At 42.9% G+C, this 16,531-nt stretch overlaps 1 protein-coding gene across 5 annotated transcripts in view; it reads right to left on the bottom strand.

Annotated features, from left to right (window-relative positions):
* PTPRT (protein tyrosine phosphatase receptor type T) overlaps window positions 1–16,531 on the bottom strand; it is a 715,857-nt gene that overhangs the window by 105,576 nt on the left and 593,750 nt on the right. For all 5 annotated transcript variants that reach the window (XM_075072298.1, XM_075072299.1, XM_075072301.1 and 2 more), the window contains exon 14: window positions 538–673. In XM_075072298.1, the coding sequence (XP_074928399.1) occupies window positions 538–673 (136 nt within the window). The remainder of the gene's footprint in view (window positions 1–537; window positions 674–16,531) is intronic.

The raw sequence follows: 16,531 nt of genomic DNA, 5'->3' as shown, positions 1-16,531 counted from the left end.
GGAGATCTTGACTCCTGCCTCATGATTTCAGCATCGATTGCCCAGTTAATTTTTCAAACAAGCCACTTTGTGCTTTCTCCCATGCTGTCCCTCATTTGGGAGGAGCTTCCCGTAAATATCCAAAAAAACAACACACTATCCTCCTTCAACGCCCTCCTCAAAACTCTTTTCTCGTGATGCCTCCAGAACACTTGGCAATGGTTAAGCTGCTGATGGGCTGAGACCACTGTCTGTCAGGCTGACCAATATTATCTCATTGTTTCCCTGTATTCTTCCAAATGTCTGTCTCCATCTGCTGTCCCTTGTCTTTGGGACATGGACTGCTTTTTTGTTCTGAGTTTGTATAGTGCCCAGCACAATGGGGCCCTAGTTCATAGGTGCTACGTTGATACAAATAAATCACCACCACCACTACCCATATTCTTTCCACCACACGAACACAAGTGGAGAGTTTTATCTCTACTGAGGTAACAGTTTTAGTAAAATACAAGCAGACCCAGCCAGTACCTCTACAATGGAAGCAAAGCAGAGACTTACCTCCTTTTGATGGTGAGCATTGCTCCTAAGAGGATAATAACAAACATCAGAAGGCCAGCTATAACCCCAGCCATTTTCACTGTGTTGTCAGCTTGCTTTTCGGGCTCCACTGCATTGGAATTCTGGGTGGAAGCTCCTTAAAAGGTGGAGGGAGGAAGGAAATAAAAATTAGAACTTGTAGAAAATATCCCACAGTGATCAGATTTTAATAGTTAAAACCTAATGATATACATCTAAACAAATTGCAGCAGACAAATTGTCCATCTAGCCTGATCTACTGCTTTCAGCAATGGCTAGTACCAGATGTTTCAGAGGGAGATGTAAAGCCCAGGTATAACACACCTGATTAATTTTACAATATTATACTATAGGGGAAAATGTCTTTTTCAGATAGCTATCAGATTATACTCAGAAATAGGAGAATTAATAGCAGTTATAATTTTAATCCTACATAGTTTAGCTGCAGGTGCTAATCTTAGGGACAGAAACAGCAAACAGCACAAAATTTACAGTGAAGCATCCCCATAATAGTTTTGTACCAACATTTTTTCTTCTGCAGTCAGAACAAATATGTATTTGCCACTACACTGATTACACATTCAACAAACATTAATCCAAACGCACAAAACTACCCCCTCACCTCCTCAAATTATCTATTTTGTTCCATGTATGAGTTCTTCTGTTTTTGGCAAGGCAACACAATTTTCACCTCAACAGAAAATGTACATAAGAACATAAGAACGGCCGTACTGGGTCAGACCAAAGGTCCATCTAGCCCAGTATCTGTCTACCAACAGTGGCCAATGCCAGGTGCCCCAGAGGAAGTGAAGCTAACAGGCAATGATCAAATGATCTCTCTCCTGACATCCATCTCCATCCTCTGATGAACAGAGGCTAGGGACACTATTCTTTACCCTTCCTGGCTAATACCAGTACTGAGACATAGCCACCATGAAATTATCACGGGTTCCCCTTTTAACATGTTATAGTCCCGCGTTCACACCTCCTAGATAGCGGAGTTCCACCAGTTGACTGGTGCGCTGTGGTGAGACTTCCTTATGTGGCTTCAAACGTGCAACCTATTTTATTTGGTGACCTAGTTCTTGTATTATGATAGTAATAATACTTTCCTTATCCCACTTTCTTACCATCACTATGATTTTAATACCTCTAATCATATCCCTTAGTTCCTCTTTTCCAACTGAAGAGGCATGCCTCTGAAACTTTCCTCGTATGGTGACCCTCTCACCAACCCTAACATTGAACCTTTTCTAGTGCGCTAGATATCTTTTGAGTGAGAGGAACCACAATCTGTCACTCAGTATTCGATGTGGGCGTACGCGTGGATTTATATAAGGCAATAGATATACTTTGTCTTATTCCTCTATCCCTTCTTTAATGATTCCTAACATCTGTTGCTGTTTTGATGCCTCTGCGCACAGGGGTGGGGGGAGGTAGGGGGAGGGGGGGGGAGGATAGGGGGGGGGGGGGGGGGGGGGGCGTACGATCGGGAAACAAGGGAGGGGGGGGAGGAGGGGGGGGGCGGGGGGGGGGGGGGGGGGGGGGGGGGGGGGGGGAGGGGGGGGGGGACACGGGCCACGGGGGTGGAGCATGTGCGTGGACATGCGTCAGAAGAACTATCCACGATGACGCCAAAGATCGTTTTCCTGACCGTGTAGCTAAATTAGCCCCCATCATATGTATGTAAGTTGGGGATTATTTTTCCCAAATGTGCATTACTTTACAATTTATCCCACATAAAAATTTCATTTCCATTTTGTTGCCCAAATCCTTAGTTTGTGAGATCTTTTTGAAGATTCGTACACAATATGCTTGATCTTAACTATCTCAAGTAGTTGTGGGGATATCATCACTCAAACTTATTGCCACCTCACTATTTACCCTCTCAGATCATTTATGAATAAATATGAGTAGGATTGGTCCTAGGACTGACCCTATGGGAAACCACCAGATAGGTACCCATTCGTCCATTCTGAGAATTTACCATTAATTCCTACCCTTTGTTCCCTGTCTTTTAACCAGTTCTCAATCCATGAAAGGACCTTCCCTTTTATCCCATGACAGCTTAATTTACATAAGAGTCTTTGGTGAAGGACCTTGCCACCATGGGCATTTAAAAATAAAAATATATTTATAAACTTATTCTTTGAAGAGCATTTCCTCTTTCACTTACTTGCCAAGGTCTGACTTCAAGGTTCTGTTTCCCCTCCAATAGTTGATAACTTTGTAGAATGTGGCTGCTCAATTATTTAGGGATGCTACTCATGGGAAGCCTATTACACCTATGTCATGTAGACTTCACTAGCTACTGCACTGATTTCCTCCCAGATAAAATTTAAATGTGTTGAGTTTGATCCAGAAAGCCTAAAGGTTTTGTGTGACAGTCTATATTATCATGATCACCATTTTTACAAGACTATGATAAATTTTGTACAAAGTATGCCTTGTAAGGTACCATTTGAAAAGTCATAATCTGCTGAATATCATTATTCTGTTAAAATATGTGCAGCGGCACTATATGTGAGGTTATAAGATTCTACTGTATGATTGTTACTGAAGTACATAGTAATTCTGGGTCCTACATACCAATTTTTCAGAGACAAAGATACATTAGCACCCCAGACTTGTGTTAAAGGGGCATCACCTACTTAAGCGACCATCCTTCAGCAGATGGGAGGTGTAAACAAGAAATTTACAGTTCATCATAGGGATGATTCAAAGCTCACATCCACAATGGACTGTGCATCACCATGACTCAGCACAGATGTTTCTAGCACAAGAGATTGAATTATAAAGAAGGAGAAAAACATTTGACTTCATCTCTCCTCCTCCTGTCTCTCTGATCATGGCATCAACACTCAAAGAACTAAACTAAGACAGAGTGGTCCCAGGCTGAAATGACACCCAGCCTGTGAAATTTACAACAGCATATATGGTGAGACAAAGACTTTGCTTCTACATTCACTTAGCTTGTTAAGTTAGGTATTAGCTTGCATATTACTCCTTTCTTTCTTTTGTAACCAGACCTGACTTTTCTTCATCATCACTTGCAATCATTTAAAAATCTATCTTTCTGCAGTTAATAAATTTATCTTATTGCTTTACTTTAACCAGTGTGTTTGGATTAACCAATGTGTGGGAAACTCCTTTTGGGATAACAATGCTGGTGCATATATCATTTTCCTTTGATGAAATGACAGTCTTTCTATGAGCTTGCATTGTTCAATAGTTTGCTGGACAGTAAAAGACACATATTGCTGGGGGAACAAGGTTGGGACTAAGAGCTTGTAGGTATCACCCTGTACATAATTAATGAGTGACTGGTCAGAGTGCTCTGGGAGCGAATTTGCATGCTGATGGCTATGTGAACAGGCCAGGATTGGGTGTTCTGACAGCATAGCAGCATAAAAGACACCCCAGGCTAGAGAATTAAGGTGACACAGCTGTTCTACAGTCCAGATTGTATCCTGGGTAATGTCACATTTTGAACCTTGGTTGCTTTAGTGACTACGGGACAAATGCTGATATCAGTTGCATTGTTGCTATTTATTTAGCTACTGATAGAATATCTGACTTCATTGTGGTTACATGAATTTATAACCAAGATCACAACCTGACTGCATGAGCCATCTTGTCTGTAAGTCAACTGAGTCCTCATACTTGAAGCCCTCAAAGTTGGACACTTATAGGTTGGGAAAGGGGAGGAAGGGTGGAAAGCAAATTGTTCTCATTAGAAGGCTCTGAAGTTTGCTTCCCTGATTGGTCTGACAAAGCCCAAGTACGCTGACCTTCTAAGAAGGTTGAATGGATTCTCTGTTCTCCAAGACTAGTTGGTGTTTGAATCAACTTTCTGAGACACAGTTGGGAGTCTCATTGATTAATTTTTGTCATTTTATTATTTTGTCATGTGCTTTAAAAGGTTGTACTGGTCAATATGAATCACAATGGATACATTTGCCTAAATAAAACAAATAAAGAACACACAGGATGTAAATAAGTTCCTACTGGTCAAACCCTGTCCAGACTGATGGACTTCAATGGGATGAGAATGTAGCCCTAAAACAAACAGGAGATGGTGTTTCAAGAGGCTGTTTTGTTCTTGTCAGCTGTTGAAGGGCAAACATGGACCAATCACAAGTAAATAAAGGGAAAAACTAATTTCCAGATATTTTGTTTTCAGACACACATGCAAATTTCAAATTCCACACTAATGGGCTAATAGCCTAAAATTTGATGTGAAGCCAGAGAGAGTCAGACTGGCCCCCAAAGTTCAAGGGTGCTTAGAACCAGAGTTCTGATGTGAAACTCCCTTTACTTCACACTGTGGTAGCCTGGAGGGGATTTTTTTTCTTTTATGTTTGAAAGTTGTTCTTTAAAATTCATCTCCACACTGCCTTAATAATGCGAACTGGCCAATCGCTAGACAGAGTCCACATGACATATTGTGATGGATGGAGCTTGCTGGTGGTGCTGCCTGGTGATTAAGGGTTAGATCTTTGTTTGTCATGTCTTTCCACCGGGACATTTTTAACACCGGATGGGGGTCTGTCTTTTATTGGGGCTTGACTTGACCCTCTGGTCAGGTTATCACTCAGTCTTATCTCCCTGAAGGACCCTGTGTGGGTTATCAGATGTCCAGTACACAAGAGTGCCTTATGGTTGCCTCCCTAGGCTCCCTCCTACCACCCACTCTTTGTCAAAGTCTTGCAGTCTGTCTCACAGTAGTGAGAGAAGTGGTACTAGTTGAACCTTCAGCTCCACTGGTCTCAGTCAACAGGTTCTTCCTTTCCAGCAGGTTTCTGCATTGCCCTTTCTCTGGAGCTCTCAGGGTAGGGCCTTCTCTCTGCCTTGTCAGGCCTATTCGGAGCTGTCTGGCTCCCTATTAAGCTCCACCACTAGCTGGAGCATGCTCTTCAGCTGCAGCTGGGTGGGGTCACCTTGTTCCAGAGTTGCTCCTTAATTAATTCTTTTATACACCCTATCACACACATCCTACCAGGTGAGGTTGAGAATGTTTCTGTGAATCACTTATAGAAACACATCTTTTCCCTCGCAGCCTCTTTCTAGTTACCAATGGGTGATGTTGACTTTTCATAGAATGATAGAAGTGTAGGACTGGAAGGGACCTGGTCTAGTCCAGTCCCCTGTATTCAAGGTAGGACTATGTAATAACTAGACCATCCCTGAAACCCACAATAACGGAGAGTCCACAACCTCCCTAGGCAAATTTTTTCCAGTGTTTAACTACCCTGACAGTTGGGAAGTTGTTTCTACTGTCCAACCCAAACCTCTCTTCCTGCAATTTAAGCCTATTGCTTTTTGTCCTATGCTCAGAGGTTAATGAGAACAATTTTTCACTCTCCTTCTTGTAACAACCTTTTATGTACTTGAGAACTGTCATCATGCCCCTCCCTCAGTCTTCTCTTCCCCGTACTAAATAAACCCATTTTTTTCCAATCTTTCCTCATAAGCTGAAGCTTTCCGCATAAGTTTTCTAGATCTTTAATATATTTTTGTTGCTCTCCTCCAGACTTTCTCCAGTTTGTCAACATCTTTCCTGGAAGTGGCACTCAGAACTGGACACAATACTTCAGCTGAGGCCTTGTCAGTGTGGAGTAGAGTGGAAGAATTACTTCTCATCTTTTTACCTCATTTGGATGTCCTCAAATATTATGAGACAGTTTTGGATGCTGGTATTTCAAATTTCATTTATCAAATTGCAGCACTTGGCTGAGACTGGTTGCATGATGGACGTCACAAAGTTGGAGTCTCATACTATTTTTTTTTATTTAAAATACCTTACTATGTTATGTCAGGAGTTAAAAACCCTCTGATGTCTGAAAACAAGCCTTTATAAAAGCTATCCATTTACAGTAGCAATATTTTGAACATAGCTTATGTATTGCCATATCAAATTGTCAAATATAGTGCCATCTGCCAGAGAAGTGCTGAAGATTCAAGGTGAGATTATGAGGCTCCTTTGAAAGTCTTCTAACAGTCTTTGCAGTTATCATAGACCCACCTATATATCTGTATAAATCAATCAATCAGTTATATGCTATAATACACCTTTAAGGCTGTAATCACATCTGCTTTAACAGGCATAAGAGCAGTTATCTAAAGGAAAATCTATGCCATTACAGGAAGCAGTGAAGCATACTCAGGAGATGGCATTCTTCACTTTCAGTCCAGCACATTGTCAGGGTATATTGTGCTTAGAAGTGTCCATATTTCAGAAGAGAATTAAAATTGAGGGCCTCACCACTTGCAGTTATGAAGACCCTATTGCGCTTTCCAACAGAGTTGATTAGTGTAAGAAATAATTCCTCTGTACATACAGTTGAAAAACATTTTGAGATCCTTCAGTATGAAACATAATAGAAAAAAATAAGGAATTGAAAATAGAACATGTATAACAGGATTTACATAATTTACATTTGCATTTTGTCTCCTCAGGTCTTGGAGTGAGGTTGGTCAAGAGTTTCAGAACATCCCATCAGCTGAACAATCTTAATTTTCTGACAGAGCAGAATATATGACAATAGTGCAGCTTTCTTGCTGCAGAGGGTTAATACTTGAGCTGTCAAAAGTGTTTGACTTGAAACTCAAAAGTACTCCTAATCGGTTTTCATTTAAGTGCAAACTGTATCCATAAACATAGTGGTGTTTGAAAATGGTGTTAGAACATCTGTCACATGTTTGAAATTGGACACAACAGTTTTTGCCCCATCTGGATGTCCTCAAATATTTTGAGACAGTTTCTGACACTGGTATTACAAATTTCATTCATCAAATTTCAGCACTTGGCTGAGACAGATCACGTGATGGAGATTATACAGTTTGAGTCTCATACTATTTTTTTTAGTTACCTGATTGGTTGAGTTTACTCTAAGCACTCAGGAGATACATCAAAAGCTGTTTTTTACTTGGTTTTTCAGAAGAAGAGGCTGCATTTCACAAATTCTCTGAGCCATGTTAAAAGAGTCAATCTGCCTCGGCTAACTGTCTTGGAATTAATAATTTGACAGTATCAATAATTCCTAAGCTTCACATTGCTATAACATTGCAAGGAAACAGTCACTTGAAATGTTTCAGAGTTCTCTTGCTGCATCAGAAGTCATGTGTGTGTGTGTTTTCCTGTTGGAGGCATTCCCCATGACCACTAGTATTGCCAGTTGGAATTCAACCAGCTATAAGTGGCCGGCGTCATCTTTATTCTAGCAGCATGGGGCCCATAAGGCAAATAATATTGTATATTCATAAAATAACTATTGCTGCTTAACATGTGCCTTTCAGCCATGGGTGCATGCATCTCCTTGATTTCAGGATTCCATTCCACCCCTTTTCTGAGTTAGGTTTTGTTTCTCTCCTTTCAAGATCAATGGGTTTGGAAGCTTGCAAAATAGTTAAAATGGGATGTTTCACAGATATATCACCCCAAACAGCTGAAAGATTTTGTACACCTCTATTAAATGACCACACTTTCCCCCTTCTGGGCAGCTGCATTGTGTAGAGATCACAAGAAAGAATGAGTTTAGTAGTTACTATGCTTCTAGTTCCTAGTGGCGATTTCCCCCATGTTTGGTACAAGAAATTATTTCTCTTAAATAAAGCATGATTCTGGAATAGTAAGGTGTCTGTTTGGGGAGCACAAGAGAGTTACCATTTTATTATTTATATTACTATAGTCTTGAAAGGACACAGCTGAGATCAAGACCCCATCTTGCAACAGTCATCTGCCCTGAGTTTATTTTCTAAATAGACAAGACAAAGGATGAGGAGGAAAACAGAGGCACAAAGTGAAGTATCTTGCCCAAGCTCTTATAGATCAGTGGCAGAGTCAGAAATAGAAACCAGGTCTCCTGACTCCCAGTCTAGTAAATTATTCCCATGAGATGACCCTGCCTCTCACTGGTGTGCATGTGGGCAATCTGCAGTACAGAAAATGCATGGTCCCAGGAGCTCATTAACAGGAGAAGATACAGCCAACATCACACTGCAGAGATGTAAAGAATGCAGAGTGGGGGAATGGGTTCTTTTACAAAGCCATGACCCTGACCATCCCACAAAAGTCACGTTTGTGAGTCATCAATCTATGCTGTCTTTAGTAACGTACCCACAGGCACCGAAAGTTCTAATCCATCTATCCTTGATTATGAGTGCAATTCATAAAGAGATAAATCCCATGAGACTTTGCTTTTCTGTAATGTGTAACTATTGGAAAACTGGTCTTAAATTGTGACAGAATTGTTAGTTTCTTAAGGCTCTCTGGAGCATCCGACCTTTCTAACTCAATCCTCCTCTGCTTCAGAACATGAACAAAGCTGGCACTGTGGCGACTGGTAAATTAAAAATCCATTCTTTGGGAAAAGAAACTTTAAAATCTAAAATGAGTTTTACTGTATCTGAGTTGCATTGTTTATTCCTATAAACTAAATCTTTCAGAAGATTTCTCTTGGGCCTCTGAGTTGAAGGAGTTTCTGTCCACAAGGAACAGTAACTAGACTGCTTGGATTCATAGAACAGGAAGTTGCATCAGAAAAGATTTAATGAACCTCTTGTTATACAATGCAGATGTCTCCAATCTGAACTGCTGACTTAAAATCCTGATTTTGACCTATGCTAATGAATCAGAATAGTGTGAACTTACATGGTATCCCTGAGATACCCCAAATCCTACTTAATTAATTAATACTTAGTACTTTATTAGTTCAAAGTGCTGTTCATACACTGATTAAATCATCATAACAGCCATGCAAGATAGGTAGTTAATTATTCTTATCCTCATTTTACAGATCAGGAAATAGGGTCCACAAGCATTCAAAGACTTGCCTAGGACCACATAACTATTTGACAGCAGGACCTAAACCTCAGATTTCCTGAGTCCTGTGCCCATTCCATCAGATCACACGGCCTTTCAAGGAATGCTAGTAAAAACCTGAGCAGTTTGCAGAAATGATGGAGCTGTAAGCTAGGTACAGGAATGGCAGATGAGTCACTAACTTGCTAGAGACTGAAAGTCCTGAAATGAAAGTAGCATCTGGAATCAAGCCCGCAGCAGAACCAGTCTCTGGGAAACCTAAAGAGTGGAGCTGAGCTGAAGGAGGCTGGCTGATTGGCCACACTGCCTGATTGGTTGGAAGAGTCGCCAGGCCGGCTCTCAAGCTCATCAGCTGCTCAAAACATTTGCCCTGGCTGTGATAGCTCCTGTGCTTGCTTGTTCCCAGTCTTGCTCCTATCTTGGACCCAGCCTTGCCTCACTCCAGGTAACCTGGTTCTGATTCTCTGCTCCAATTTCTGACCTCTGAATTCACTTCTAATCCTGTACTCTGACCCCTCTAGCTATGACACTGGGCTCAGATTCCTGGCTACTGACTCCTGTTCTAACCCCTATGCTTGACTCCTGTTCGGACCACTAGACCTGACTCTTGATCAGACCTCTAAGAATGACTACCCATGTCCAGGTCACACGACAAGACAACACTAAGTAAAATTTTAACTTGGAAAATTTACGGGCAGCAATAAAAAGTGAGAATGAGAAGCCAGCAGGTAAAAAAATTGAGGTGATGGTTCACATGAAAAACACATTTAAAAGATAGGTGAGTGAAGGGATGGAGCTGGAAAGGAGTGTCAAAATAATTTAAAATACAAGTTTACTCTGTGTAGGACCTGTCACACAAACCATGCTCCACATTTAAATGCTCCATATTTAAAATACCAGTTACAAAGTTGAATTAAAAAGGGAAATTTGAGGGAAAGATATGAAGAGACAGACAAAAGAGAAGAGGAGGTTTACTTACCTGTAACTGAAAGTTCTTCGAGATTTGTGGTCCCTATTTTTATTCCACTGTGGGTTATGCATGCGAATCATGCATCCAGAGGTGGAGAATTTGAAATCAGAATCCATAAGTTCATGCATGTGCCCTGGCTCACCTCTTGCCTCTGACTGAGAGGATAAAGGTCTGGGTAGACCAACCATCTCTCCAATCCCTTCCCCAACTGTGAATCAGATAAGATCTGAAGTAAAGGGGAAGGAAGGTGAGAAGTCGAATTGATAGGGACCAGACATTTCAAAGAACCTCCAGCTACAGGTAAGCATCTTCCTCTTCTTCTTCAAGTGATGGTCCGTATTGCATTCCGCTGTGTGTGACTGACAAGCAGAACCTAAGTAGGAGGAGGGTGTGAGGTTGTAGATGGTATGACTGAGCAGGGCACCACCATTTCAAAGAAGGCATCGGCAGAAGAGTGCTGCAACAGGGCATAATGTCTTGTAAACGTGTGAAAGGAGCCCCACATGTCCGCTTTACAGGTGTCCAGGAGAGGTACTGCCTGATGTCATAGTTGCAACTTCCACTCTGGCAGAATAAGCTCTTACCCCATGGTGCAGGGAGAGGTTTGAAAGCTGACAGCAGAGTAGAATGCAGCCAGAGATCCATTTTGAGATCTGACTCTTTCTGCTATTGCGATGAATAGCCTCAGAGGTTTCCTGATTGGTTTTGTTCTCTGTAGGTAGAAAGCCATGGCTTGCTGAACACTGAGGGAGTGAAGTCTTTGTTCCTCTGCAGAAGCATGTTGTTTTGGGAACAACACAGGTAAGTGAACTGATTGGCTAAAGTGAAATCCCAAAACTACTTTAAGGGTGAATTTGAGGTGTACTCACAAAGAAATCTTATCTTCATGGAATATAGCATATGGAGCATCTGTCATCATCACTCCAGGTTCTCCAACCCTTCTTGCTGAGGTGATGGCTACAAGGAAAGCAACCTTCATGGAAAGGAGGGACATGGAAGCAAGCAGCTAAAGGCTCAAAGGGGGCCTTCTGAGTGCTGAGAAAACAAGATTTGTGTGCCACTAGGGAATAGGCTTCTGTGTAGGTGGGAAGGTTCTTATTAGGTCTTTCCAGAATCTATTATCAGTGGATGTGCAAAGACCGAGAAGTTCTGAGATGGTGGATGGTATGCTCTGATCGCTGCCAAGTAGACTCACAAGGAACTGATGGACAAACTTGATGTCTGCAAAGATAGGATATAGTCCAAGAGGAGAGGAATATCTAGTCTCTGGGAGAATGCCTCTTTGGTGTCTCCAGACTGTTTGGAGCACAAACATTCTAAGGATAATGTCCATCCAAATACCAAGCCATGAGGTGGAGAGAGGGACACAGATCGAGGTACCTGGTCTTGCTGTTTCACTGGGTCAGGAGCTCGAGGAAGATTAGAAGGAAGATTGGTGGTCGGGATGACATGCATAGGAGGTTAGGAAACTAGAACTGTCTGAGCCAAAATGGAGAGATCAGGATGACTCGTGCTCTGTCCTGTCAGATTTTGAGTAGAACTTGTGGCAGGAGTAGTAGCAGAGGGAAGGCATAGATGAACTGGTCCAAGCAAAGAAGAGGCAGAGTGTTGCTCTGGGAGTGATCTAGGGCACCTCTGGAGCAATGCGTAGCACACTTCCTGTCTGCTTGTGGGGGAAACAGATCCCTGGTTGGGGTCCCCCATAGAATGAAAATATTGTGCAGTACCGAATCATGGAGCTCACACTCATAGTCAACTGCAAAATGTCTGCTAAGGGAATCTGCTAGCACATTTGGTTTCCCAGGATGGTAAGCTGTCGATAGGGTGCTTTGATTACACCAGTTCCAAACACCAGCCCCAAAGGCTGACTGCTTCTGCACCCAGGGAGGCAGATCCCCTCTGCTTGTTGATGTAGAGACAGTCATAACTTTGTCTGACATTATAAGGACACTGTAAGCATAGATGAATGGAAGAAAGGATTCACATTCCTCTGTACTTCTCGCAACTCCAGGATATTGATGTGCATCCTCGACTCTTGAGATATCCAGGCACCTTGTACTGTGTGACTCTTCATGTGGGCTCCCAGCCTAATAGGGAAGCATCTGTAATAACGGCCCTGTCCAGAGAGGAAGGGAGAAAGGGCACGGCGACGCATACCTGATGAGGATTTGTCAGCCAGAGGAGGGAACTGTCTAGAACTGTCACCATGAGGTTCATGGAATGACAGCTTAGGGAGTATATTAATTGCCGTCAAATTTGAAGGCAATTAAAGTAGAATCTTGTGAATGGAGTGACGAAGGTGCAAGAGGCCATATGACCTAGGAGTGACAGACATGTCTTGACCAGTACATGGAGGTTGCTTTGTGACATGAGTTATGATATTGTGCATGGTCTGATACCTGTCCTTGGGATGATATGCTCTTGCAGTGACAGAATTTAAAGTTCCCCTAATGAGGTCCAGAGATTGTGCAGACATGATTCCCAGTGAAGAGAGGAGGTGTAGCATCATGGAAGTTGGCATGTAGGCTTCCTGGCAGGACTTGGCAACAAGGAGACAGTAATTGAAGTAGGGAAGGACAATGAGACCACGACCTCAGACGTGGGCCGCTATGACCAGTAAAGATGCTGGGGGTGATAGCTATTCTGAAGGGGAGTACTCTGTACTGAAGATGGTTGGTGCCTACCATGAATCTGTGGGTGGGATGAATGTCAATGTGAAAGTAGGCATCCTTCATATAAAGAGCCGTGAACCACATACCCTTTTCTAAAGATAGAATTATGGTTGCCAACATGACCATGCAGTCTGAGTTTGTGTGTGAAGTGGCTGAGATGGTGGAGGCTGAGGACTGGACTCCAACCACTCTTCTTTCTGAATATCAGGAAATAGGCCAAATAAAACCCTCTCTCTTGGTATTGAGGAGGGACATGTTCTATTGCTCCTCACTGCAGTAAGAAGTTCACCTCTTGTTTGAGAATACTCTTCTGAGAGTGGTCCCCGAAGAGGGATAGTAAGGGGAGTTTTGGGGGAGGGAGGTAGGGATGAAAACTCTATCATATAACCAGAGTGGATGATGTTCAGCACCCGCTTGTCCTTTCTTATCCACCCCAGGTGTTGAGAGAGAGTGCTAGATGACCCCCAAATGATGTGGGGGAGTTGGGAGGTGTTGGGCTTAGTATTTTGTGGCTCTCAAGCTCCCATGTTGCAGAGGATGTAGGGAAGCAGGGCTTTTGAATCCTCTGTTTCTTATGTGGTGGTTCATAGGGTCTCTGCTGGAAAAACTGTTGAGCCATACATTTGGCCAATGGATGATGAAACTTCCTCTTCGGGGCTGATGTGTGTCTACCCAGTGCGTGGAGGGTTGCCCTGGAATCCTTCATGGTATGAAAGGACTTGTCTGTCTTTTGGTTGAAGAGGTGTGATTCATTGAAGGGGAGGTCTTCAATGGTATTCTGGACATCTTGAGGGAACCCTGAAACATGGAGTCATGACTCCCTGTACATGACGATGGCAATAGTCATAGCTCTAGAGGAGATATCAGCAGCATCGACTGCAGATTGGAGGGCAGTCCTGGTTATCAGTTTGCCTTCATCTATCAGAGTTTGAAAACAAGCTCTGTCCTGTTGTGGAAGGCTGTCAGCAAACTCTGCAAACTTGGCGTAATTCAGGAAATTATACTTGACTAGTAGCACCTGGTAATTGGCTCTTCTGAACTCATAGACTCATAGGTCAGAAGGGACCAATATGATCATCTAGTCTGACCTCCTGCACAAGGCAGGCCACAAAACCCTACCCATACACATTTATAACAACCCCTAACCATGACTGAGTTATTGAAATCCTCAAAATTGTGATTTGAAGACCTCAAGCTGTCAGAGAATCCACCAGCAAGCGACCCATGCCCCACGCTACAGAGGAAGGCGAAAAACCTCCAGGGCCTCTGCCAATCCGCCTGGAGAAAATTCCTTCCGACCCCAAATATGGCGATCAGCTAAACCCTGAGCATGTGGGCAAGACCACCAGCTAGCACCCAGAAAGAATTCTCTGCAGTAACCCAGTTCCCATCCCATCCAACATTCCCTCACAGACCATTGAGCAGACTTATCTGCGATAATCCAAGATCAATTGCCCAAATAAACTATCCCTCATAACATCCCCTCCATATACTTATCAAGCTTATCTAAAGCCAGATAAGTCTTTTGCCCCCACTACTTCCCTCGGAAGGCCGTTCCAGAACTTCACTCCCCTAATGGTTAGAAACCTTCGTCTAATTTCAAGTCTAAACTTCCTAATATCCAGTTTGTACCCATTCCGTTCTTGCCTACATTAGTACTAAACTTAAATAATCTCTCCCTCCCTAACGTTAATCCCCCTGATATATTATATAGAGCAAGCATATCCCCGGAGCCTTCTTTTGGCCAGGCTAAACAAGCCAAGCTCTTTGAGTCTCCTTTATAGGCAGATTTTCCATTCCTCGGATCATCCTAGTAGCCCGTCTCTGACCTGTTCCAGTTAATTCACCTTCTTAAACAGTGGACACCAGAACGCACACAATTTCCAGGTGGGGTCACCAGCGCCGTATATAACGGCACTAACACCTCCTTCTCCTTGCTGGAAATACCTCGCCCGATGCATCCTAAAACCGCATTTTCTTTTTAACAGCCATATCACATTGGCGGCTCATAGTCATCCTGCTATCAACCAATACCCCAAGGTCTTCTCCTCCTCCGTCGTTTCCAACTGATGCGTCCCCAACGTATATCTAAAATTCTTATTATTAATCCCTAAGTGCAGTGACCTTGCACTTTTCACTATTATATTTCATCCTATTACTATTACCCAGTTCACAAGGCAGGTGGTCCAGATCTTCCTGAATGTATCCCGGTCCTTCTCCGTTGTAGCAAATACCCCCAGCTTCGTGTCATCCGCAAACTTTATTAGCACATTCCCGCTCTTGTGCCAAGGTCCAGTAACAAAAGGTTAAATAAGATCGGTCCCAAAACCGATCCTTGAGGATTCCACTAGTACCTGCCTTCCAGCCTGACAATTCACCCTTCAGTACGACCCGCTGAGGCTCCCCTTTAACCAGTTCTCTTATCCACCTTACAACTTTCATATTCATCCCATCTTTCCAATTTAACTAACAGTTCCCCATGTGGAACGTGTCAAACGCTTACTGAAATCGAGGTAAATTAGATCTACCGATTTCCTTTATCTAAGTAATCCGTCACCTTCTCAAAGAAGAGATCAGGTTGGTTTGGCCGATCTACCTTTATCGTAAATCATGTTGCAATTCGTCCCAATTACCATTGACCTCATGTCCTTAACTACTTTTCTCCTTAAAATTTTTCCAAGAACCTTACACACTACAGAAGTAAAGCTAACAGGCTATAATTACCTGGATCACTTTTATTCCCTTGTCTTAAAATAGATACTATATGTAACGTTAGCAATTCTCCAGTCGTACGGTACAACCCCCGAGTTTACCGATTGCTTAAAAATTCTCGCTAACGGGCTCACAATTTCACGCGCCAGTTCCTTTAATATCCTCGGATGGAGATTGTCCGGGCCCTCCGATTTTGTCCCATTAAGCTGTGGGACAAAACTGGAGGCTGGATGATGAGAAGACCTTTTTTCACATCAGATCCAGGCATTTTCTGTCTTTATCAGCAGAAGCAGAGTGGGGATGTTGCTGTCTAGTCCTTTCAGAAGGGGCATGGACCACCAGTGAATTGGCAGCAGGATGAGAAAACAAAAATCCTGCACTCTTGGACAGCATGTAATAAAACTTCTCTTCCCCTTTGGAGGTAGGAGTGCAGGTGGCAGGGATGTGCCAAACTGTCCTAGCTGGCTCCAGTATAACTTCATTAACAGGGAGACCTATTCTGTTGGGTCCAGAACATGCAGGCTGTCTAGGAGTTTGCTTGGAGTCTTGGATTTCCTTGAGAGGAAGCTGAAGCTCTCTAGTAACTCTGCAGAGAAGGTCCTGTAACTGCCTGAAGTCATTGGGGTGGGGAGGGGATGTAGAAGTCACCGCTTCATCTGGAGGTGATGATGGCAGTCTTGCTGGTTCTGGCACAACTGCCAGATTGGGAGTATAGTGTAACTCCTCCTTTGTCAGATCAGGGAGCTGACCTGAGCATCTCCTTAGAGAGGAGGAATATCAGATCAACTCTGTAGGGGG

Source organism: Chelonoidis abingdonii, chromosome 14, assembly GCF_003597395.2.
Source record: "Chelonoidis abingdonii isolate Lonesome George chromosome 14, CheloAbing_2.0, whole genome shotgun sequence".
NCBI lineage: Eukaryota > Metazoa > Chordata > Testudines > Testudinidae > Chelonoidis > Chelonoidis abingdonii.
The sequence above is the reverse complement of the archived record's forward strand: the minus strand, read 5'-3'. Positions and strand labels throughout refer to the sequence as shown.